The sequence below is a fragment of the Bubalus kerabau genome, chromosome 8 (assembly GCF_029407905.1).
Source record: "Bubalus kerabau isolate K-KA32 ecotype Philippines breed swamp buffalo chromosome 8, PCC_UOA_SB_1v2, whole genome shotgun sequence".
Lineage (NCBI taxonomy): Eukaryota > Metazoa > Chordata > Mammalia > Artiodactyla > Bovidae > Bubalus > Bubalus kerabau.
The window spans coordinates 74,403,205-74,412,315 of NC_073631.1; the positions used below are offsets into that span (position 1 = coordinate 74,403,205).

Consider the following 9,111-nt stretch of genomic DNA (forward strand, 5'->3'; position numbering starts at 1 on the left):
CTCTTCTCTTTTGCCTTTTCAGCTCAAATGTTGTATCTCAAGGGATTGGGTCCTTTTAGCAATCTCGTCTGTTCTATCCTGGGAGGTATTTAAAACCAGTGTGGATAACACTGATCTGGATTCCCTGTTCCTGGGGCTGGGAAGGACCCTTCTGGTGCAGCCTCCAGGCTTGCGCAGCTCTGTGTCAATCCTGAGAATCGCCAGTGCCGGGCCGGGGGCCCTGCACAATCCTGGGCTCAGGAGCTCTGATGTGCCAGCCCTTCAGAATAGGTTGAAACAGGCTGCATTTCCCCCCCACGACATAACTAGTGACCTAGGTATAATCCTTTATAGTTTATTTAGTTGTCTGACATAGGCTAAGAAAAAACAAACAAAAACCCCACATTTATAGTACTCAAATGAGGAAACATGCTAGGAGAGGTATACCAAAGATCACTCCCCAAATATTTAGTGGGGTGAAACATAGCTCTTTTGTCACTAAATTTGTCACTAAATTTCTGTGTTGACTCATTTTTCCCTGAGTCTGTACAGTTCTTTCTGATTGGAGAATTACATGCAAGAAATATCCTCTGGTGAACACAGAGCTGGTTACTTGGGCCCTACATCTATTTTGTAAAAGACTGTGCTGCTTGTGTAGCCCCCTTTGTTCATTTATTCTACGATAACTGAGCATATCCAGCTGGCAGAGGACATCTGAGTTAGGTACAACCCAGGGAGGGGTTGGCTCTGCTTCCGTGTATGCTTTCTTTGGGCAGTGACTGATTCTCTTTTTCTCCTGCAGAAATGCCAGATAATGCAGCAGCTTTGCTGGGCACTTGCTGTAAACTCCAGATTATCCCTCTGCTGTACCACCTGGTAAGAACCCTCCCCGAGAGGACCTGGGGTTGGTAGGAACAGGGAAATGAGGGGATGAATACCCAGCAGCTGATAAAACTTGTTAGGCTTTCTCAGCCACAACAGCCCTTCAAAATAGGTTAAAACAGGTATTACTAACCTCACATTCTTTTATACCCTGCCTACATCACACACACATAGGAAAACCAAACCTCAGAGGGAAAGGAGTTATCTGGAGAATTTGCTAGCAGGGCTAGGACTCGAACCTTGTCTTTGTACTCCAGGTCTCATGATTTCGGCCTTTCTTGGAGAGAATTTTGGCCAAGGCTTGTTGCAGGCAAGGGGCCTGACACCATATTATTTGCCATGCCAGTTCTATGGCTGGACCAGTCTGATTCAGCACTGAATTCAACAGAGAGGTATTCAATAGGACTGCTTTGTCTCAGGGAGACTTTCCTTTTCTCTTAGGAATATCATTAGCTTCATGCCCTCGGGAAATGTCATGGCAAGAGTAAGAGTTAGTAATGATGAGCTTAGCCCTGAAAGTCAAGGTTAAGTTTTCCTTTTTAAATTACAAATTGGGTCATTAACAGAAGGAACCATCGACAGACAGGCTAGGGCAGCTCCTCTAATGTGGCTTCTGCAGGTGTTGCTCAGCCTGAGGCAGACAAGCAAAGCATACCTGGTTACTTATTTTGAGGCCTGGTTCCTAAGGGCTGATGCCAGCATGCTGTTTAGACCCAAAGAACTAAAGCCTGGAGCTCAGCAGCCAGGTCTGTAAAGCAGGTGCTGGGGTAGACTGCCTACATAGGACTCTGCAGTTTGTTACTCATCTGCCCTGGGAACTTGTCAGCATGGTGGTTACTGCCTTTGGTGCATCTTTGTGTAGCAGAGACCTGTGGAAACTGCGGCAAGGCATCATTCCAAGAAGCAGTGTAGATGTCATTCACAACTGAAAGCAGAGCCTCACCACCCAGAGGAATGCTGTGTTCTGGTACTTTGACCACAAAACTGAACTACTTGAAAATGAACCGGCATGAGATTGTCCTGCAGCCAGCTGTGGGTAACTGCTGATGGTGCAGTTTGGTTATGGAAATGGTATATATCAGTATCTAATTGTCTGCAACGACAGCAGTTCTGCTTTCATAGCTTAGCTCCCTTTCATAGCAACTGAATATTTAGTATTTCCTAGGTCAGCCCCTTACCATGTATTTACAAAGCCATCAACTGCATTCAGGAAGTATATACAAAAAGAAAATACTACCAAGACCACATTAGGTAACTTTCTCTCCCAACTAACTCACACTTGGTCGTCATATTCCCTGCAGGTCTGCTCTAGGATTTGATCCCACATCTCATTCACCAGAATTCAGCTGCTGGTGTTCTAGGAGTAGCTCTTAGAATGCACTTGGAGTTCTAGCACAGCTGGTATTCTACTTCGGCGTAAAACTATCCACCCATAGAGTCATTTGTTTATATTCAGTAGCCCCACAAAAGTAAACAAATAATTTTTCTTTAAAGACTTTCTAGAGTGTCTTCATATAATCTCCCCTAGATATCGTAATAACATTTCTTAAGACAGCAAGGCTCCTGCTGGAACTTGGGTATCTTATATTTCTTATAGGGATTTACTTAGAGCAAGGTACAAAAATCTACCTGCATTCCTGTCTTGTCTGGTGGCCAGAGTAAGTTTGAGAGGCTTTCTGAAAGGCTTTTGAAAGAACAGTGTCAAATACACTCATACCTTCGCAAACTGGTGAAAGAAATGTTAAGAAGGTGAGTTTATAATCATCTAGAGAGAATGTTAATTTCACACCTCCACTCCTTCAGGTGTGACTGTAGTCTCTCTCATACCTAGAAGTGCCTCTGGGTGCCTGGGGTTGGCAGATGTTCAGAGAGGCAGGCAGGGTTTTGCTGGGCACTTTTCCACCAGACCCAGGACACAGCAAACTGTGCTGCTGGCAGGCTTCAGCCTTCGCCAGTGGAGCTCATTCTTATGTCACCAGATGTGGTCATGCTTAAATAAGAACAGACCAGATCCACTCTCTGGGCAAGCCTCTGCTTACACTGGGTGAATCTACAGGTGTATGGATCTGTAAGGCTGGTTTTGATAACAGACACAAGTAGGTTTATATGCAAATGAGCGCCATCCTTCAGCCACTGGGGCAAGCTGCATCTTTCTTTTAGTAAGGCTGTCAGTGCTCAGGACATGTTTGGAATTCTTTTGGATTCCCTTCAGATTCAGTTAAAATTCATGTATACTTTATAAGGCTTCATTTAAAATTTTACTCTCATTACTAATTTGATCAGGTTCTGAGTGCCTGTTTAAAATTCATATCTACTGGCAAATTTGTAATTACTACAGACTAAAAACAAATGTATCAGAGGCATTGCTCAAGACCCTAAAAGCAAAGGTTCCAATGTTCTGAGCAGTTGTGATTAGAGCAGCGTCTGATGTGACCTCTCTGAAGAAGTGAGGGTCTGTGTTCCAGGTGGGGTATAAGATGAGCATGCTGGACAAGGTCCCTGTTCTTCTGGGCAACTTAGGTTTTAATACACAGAGCAAACAGGGAATAGCAAGAAGATAATGTCAGATACAGTAAGTAAATGAAGACAATAAGATAATGTAATAATAGTGGCTGGGAGGTGGGAGTGAGTGAATCGATGGAGAGAGGGGTAGGAGAGACCCGTTATGTGGCATTTCAGCTGACAACTCAGAGATGAGAAGGAAAGTTCTATGGGAACTCTGGAGGAAGGTGGAAGGAAGAGGAAGGTTGAGGCAGAGAGCATCAGTAAATAAACTATGGTACCTACCTTTGAGGAGTTTATGCAAATATACATAGGAAATTCTAACACTTGGATTAAAGTAAAAAAACAAACTTTATGCCCTGTGTATGAGAAAATTACATTCTGACCTTTCTAATCTACTGGAGTTAATGGATCCAATAGAAGGTAGAATCCAGAGAGTAGGGGTTTGGTCAGAGGACTACTTGGACAGTAAGGAGATCAAACCAGTCAATCTTAAAGGAAATCAACCCTGAATATTCACTGGAAGGACTGATGCTCAAGCTCCAATACTTTGGCCACCTGATGCGAAGATGTGACTCATTAGAAAAGGCCCTGATGCTGGGAAAGATTGAAGGCAGGAGAAGGGGATGACAGAGAATGAGATGGTTGGATGGCATCACCGACTCGATGGACATGAGTTTGAGCAAGCTCCGGGAGTTGGTGATGGACAGGGAAGCCTGGGGTGCTGCAGTCCATGGGGTTGCAAAGAGTCGGACATGACTGAGTGACTGAACAACGGACGACTCCAGGCAGAGTGGATAAAGTCAGGCCTGAGGTCCTTGCCTGAGCCAAATATATCCTGTTACAGCTCAAGGGTTTTCCCTGTTCTACTTGGAGAATTTAAACAACTTAACTAGTTTTTTTCCCCATAATTAGCTAGAAGTGCTAATGGTATTATCTGATAATGTGGACTTTCTATAATGTTTTTTGGTGAATCTGTTTACATGTGTCATTTTAGCTCCGTGCTCTGTCTCATGATGGTGTGTCTGATCTTGAAGACCCAGCTTTGGCTCCTCTGAAAGATAGAGAAAAGTTTGGGATCGTGCAGCGTCTGTTTGCCGCAACTGACATTAACCTGGAGAGAATGCAATCATCTGTGAAAGCTGCCAGCAGGGAGGATCCTAACGTCTTACCACTGATACTTTACATCAGCCTGAGTGGACTCTGTGCTTTGGGCAGAGCACAGTAACAGTGTCACGTGCGGATTACAGGTACAGGCACACCTCATTTTATTGTACTTCATAAAGTGAAGTCGCTCAGTCGTGTCCGACTCTTCTCGACCACACGGACTGTAGCCTACCAGGCTCTTCCGTCCATGGGATTTTCCAGGAAAGAATACTGGAGTGGGTTGCCATTTCCTTCTCCAATTGTACTTCATAGACAATGCATTTTTTTTTTTTTTTTTTTAACAAATTGAAGGTCTGTGACAACCCTGTGTTGAGCAAGTCTATCGGCACCCTTTTCCCAACAGCATTTGATCACTTGTGTCTGTCACATTGTGGTAACTCTCCCAATATTTCAGACTTTTTCATTATATGCATCATGGTGATCTTTGATGTTACTATTGTAAAAAGATTACAGCTCGACTTGCTGAAGGCTCTGATGATGTTAACATTTTTTAGCAATAAAGTATTTTTAAGGTATATACATAGTTTAGGCATAATGCTATTTTACACCTTAAAAGACTCTAAGATAGTATAAAAATAAGTTTTATATGCACTGAGAAACCAAACAAATTTGTGGTGGTCTGGAACCAAATCTGCAGTATCTGAGATCTGCCTCTGCGTGTTATCAGCTAAGGCTGGCTACTTTTCAGCATCACCAAATACTGCCTTTGGGGCTTAGGTCACCATGGTAAACGATCAAGCAGATGAATTTATCTAATAGTTTAAGAAGTGGTGGCTTTTTGCATTACAAATCACCTTGAATTCAGCTACCAGTTACTCTGTACAGGGTTTTTTCGTGGGAGGCCCTCCTGTGCTGCTAACCCAGCGTCCGAATTATAGACCCCAGCACCCCCGCTGGAGGAGGGTGGAGAATTCCAAGCCAGAGTATTCAGACCTTTGCAGGAAAAAAAATAGGTCCATCTATCACTTTATTTTCCCCACTTTCTGTTAAACAAAAAATAGATGAGGCTGACACTTTGATCCAAAAATTCATTTTAAATTATGGATGCTGTGGGGAGGCAATTTCTCTTCATAGAAGGCTACATTTTGAATGTGCTATATGCTATGCAGTGACTGAAAAATGAACTGTAAATGCCACTAGAGAACATAGTCTTCTGCTAAACAAAATTATGCTAAAAAATTACCTAACTGCAGGACACACTTCTCCTTAGGGCCTAGTATATATATGCATTTTATTTATTTGACTTTGCCGTGCTTTGATCAATGTACCAATCCTATGTCTAGAGCAGTGTGCTGATTTTGCATGCATGTTGGATGTTTAATGTGTAAAATGCTACATATTGTATCGAAGGAACTTTGAACTGTGTGTATTTTTCTTGTTTGTTCTGTTTTCATATCCTTCTGCTTCATATCCTTCTGCTATAAATAGCCTGAACTGTCTTCTGAGTGCTCCTAATGCCAATGCTAATATCCACTGGGGACCTGAAGCCACTTCTGCTTTCCCTTGGCAAAAAGTCACTGCTAGAATTCGACTTACTTGAGGGGCAGGAGGCAGTGGGGATGAGGGCTAGCAGCTGGAACATGCTATGTTACTCAGCACCTGTTTTTCTCTCAACATCGCCTACATTCCCTTCCTGTGCTTCAGATTTTAATGAACGTTAATAAGCAAGAAATGAAGAAAATAACCCTTTCATCACCTCTATTAAAAATCAGACTAAATCATGTGCTATTATGCAAATATTTAAGATATGTAAGAAAGAAAGAGTTGTAACTGTGGTGGCAACAACATAAAAAAAGCAGCACCTTATACACAAACTGGAAAGGAACACGCAAAATCGTTGTGCTGAGATGGTGGCACTATACCTACCTGTTTTTTCCTGCTTTTCTGAAATAAAATGAGTATAAAGAACATTCTGCAGATAGAATGCGTGATATGAATCTACTTGTATGAAGAACAGATATCCATGTATCTCAATGCCTGGGAAATCTCATTTAAGAGGTCACAAGAAACCCAACAGGGTCTGCTTTGAGGAAAGGATTTAGAGGTTGGGACAAGAGGCATTGGTTGGGGGCGGGGGGTGAGATGGGGTGGTTCATCTTTTAGAATTTTGTATGTATTATCCTGAGTTAAAAAAATAACAAAACCCTCCAAACATTAAAAACTAGACACAGACTTAAGACAGAAAGAAAAGAAGCCATCCAAGCAAGTACTGAAAATTTGGGTTACATTAAACAGCAACTGAGGCAGTCTCTTTCCACAATGGCGCTAAGATTGGCCAGTAATCCTGTTGGACTGTGTTGTAAACATTAGCGATTGAAAAAGATGTGGGGATATGCTGCTACAGCAGATTCCCACGGGGATGTGGTGGATGAGGTAGTGTTGGGCTCCAGTGAGGGCGAGATAGATTCTTCTAACTAACTGGTATCCTCACCATTAAATATTAACTTTAAATGTACCTTTATATACTGCTTGACATTCAGAACCATCCTTCTTTTAGTAATGAGATTTGGAATTAAGTCCTAGTATCCCAGAACACCTAGAAAACAGATAATAAATATAGTAGTATTTCCTAGAACAGAACAGCCGCCTTAACTCTATTTCCACAACTACTTCTGTTTCATAAATGGGGATAGAAGAAATGCTGACACAGTTAGTGTGGTGTGGCCCAAAAATGGCCCATAAAAGGTGTTCATGACCTAATAAATCCCTAGAACCTGGCAAAAAGGGTGTTTTTAAGGTAGTGGACCTTGAGATGGACAGATGACCCTGGATTATCTGGGTGGACCCTTAAAGAAACCAGAAGGCTTAGTGAGAGATGGATTTGGCCAAAGAAAATGCAGAAAAAATGAGGCATGTGAAGAATTCAGAGCTGCTGCTGGCTCTGAAGATACAGGAGGCTGGTTCAAGGACGAGAGAGTAGTTGGCCAGCCAGCCAGCACGGAAGTGGGGACTTCGATCCTACAACTGCATGGAAATGGAGACCACCACTAACCTGCAAGAGCCTGGATGCATATTCTCCTCCGGACCTGCAGGTAAGAGCCAGGGCAGGGCCTGGGAGACAACTTCGCTCTAGCCTCATGAGACTTGTTCATGAGACTTATGTTGAATTATGGACCTACAGAACTGAGATGATGTTTGTGTTGTAAGCTGCTAAGTCTGTGGTAATTTGTTATTGCAGTGACAGAAAACCAAGGTAGTATAAGATGGAAGAGTGAGGCACAGTTGGACCCTTGAACAACATGGGTTTGAACTGCACCAGTCCACTTATATGGACACCCAGTTGTGTTTATTAAGGGAATGATGACTTTATGTAAAACCTAATTTTTTGGGAACATAAGTGAAATACTCAGAAATAAAACATAATATTTTCTTGGATCAGTCCCCCAAGGCCAAAGAAATAAAGCAAATATATACAAATGGGACCCAATTAAACTTAAAACCTTTTGTACAACAAAGGAAACCATCAACGAAACAAAAAGGCAGCCAATGGAATGGGAGAAAATATTTGCAAATGATGCTCCTGACAAGTGGTTAGTATTCAAACTATACACACAGCTCATATGACTCAATTATTGAAAAAACCCAACAAAAAATGGACAGAAGACTTGAATAGATATTTTCCCAAATAGATAGCAAACAGGCACATGAAAAGATGCTCAACATTGCTAATTATTAGAAATGCACACCAAACCCAAAATGAAGCATCACCTCAAAAGGGTCTGAATGGCTATTATCAAAAACTCTACAAATAACAAATGTCAGAGAGGATGTGGACTAAAGGGAACCTTTCTTCTTATGTTGTTGGCAGGAATGTAAATTGGTATAAACACTATGGAAAACAGTATGGAGGGTTGCTCAAAAACTAAAAATAGAACTAACGTGATCCAGCAATCCCACTATTTGGAAAAAAACAAAACCACTAATTTGAAAAGGTACACACACCCCAATATTCACAGCAGCATTATTTACAATAACTAAGACGTGGAAGCAACTCAAGTCCCATCAACAGATGACAGGATTAAGAAGATGTGGTATAATACACATATACACAATGGAGTATTACTTAGCTATGAGAAAAGAATGAAATACTGGCACTTGCAACAATGTGGATGAACCTAAAAAGAATTATGCCTAGTGAAGTCAGTCAGACAAATACTATACAATATCACTTACATGTGGAATGTAAAAAATAAATACCAATGAATATATACACAAAACAGGCTCACAGACGCAGAAAACAAACTTGTGGTTACTAAAAGGGAGAGGGACAAATTAGGGATATGAAATTAACAAATACAAACTACTGTTTATAAAGTAGATAAGAAACAAGGATTCACTGTATGGCATAGGGAAGTATACCCACTATAATAACCTATGAAAGTGAAAGTGAAGTCGCTCAGTTGTGTTCGACTCTTTGCGACCCCATGGACTGTAGCCTGCCAGGCTCCTCTCTCCATGGGATTCTCCAGGCAAGAGTACTGGAGTGGGGTGCCATTTCCTTCTCTAGGGGATCTTCCTGACCCAGGGATCAAACCCAGGTCTCCTGCATTCTCTGAGCCACCAGGGAACCTATAATGGACT

General features: G+C 41.9%; 1 protein-coding gene across 4 annotated transcripts in view; it reads left to right on the plus strand.

Moving 5' to 3' along the window:
- Window positions 1-5,890, plus strand: part of GSDME (gasdermin E) — a 116,470-nt gene extending 110,580 nt beyond the window's left edge. For 2 of the 4 annotated variants that reach the window (XM_055590572.1, XM_055590571.1), the window contains 2 exons: window positions 782-855; window positions 4,361-5,890. In XM_055590572.1, the coding sequence (XP_055446547.1) occupies window positions 782-855; window positions 4,361-4,591 (305 nt within the window). In that variant the 3' untranslated portion in view covers window positions 4,592-5,890. Of the gene's footprint in view, window positions 1-781; window positions 856-1,723; window positions 1,862-2,162; window positions 2,302-4,360 lie in introns of those variants that run through there. The other 2 variants (XM_055590573.1, XM_055590575.1) reach the window with 2 other exon arrangements.
- Window positions 5,891-9,111: the final 3,221 nt, after the last annotated feature.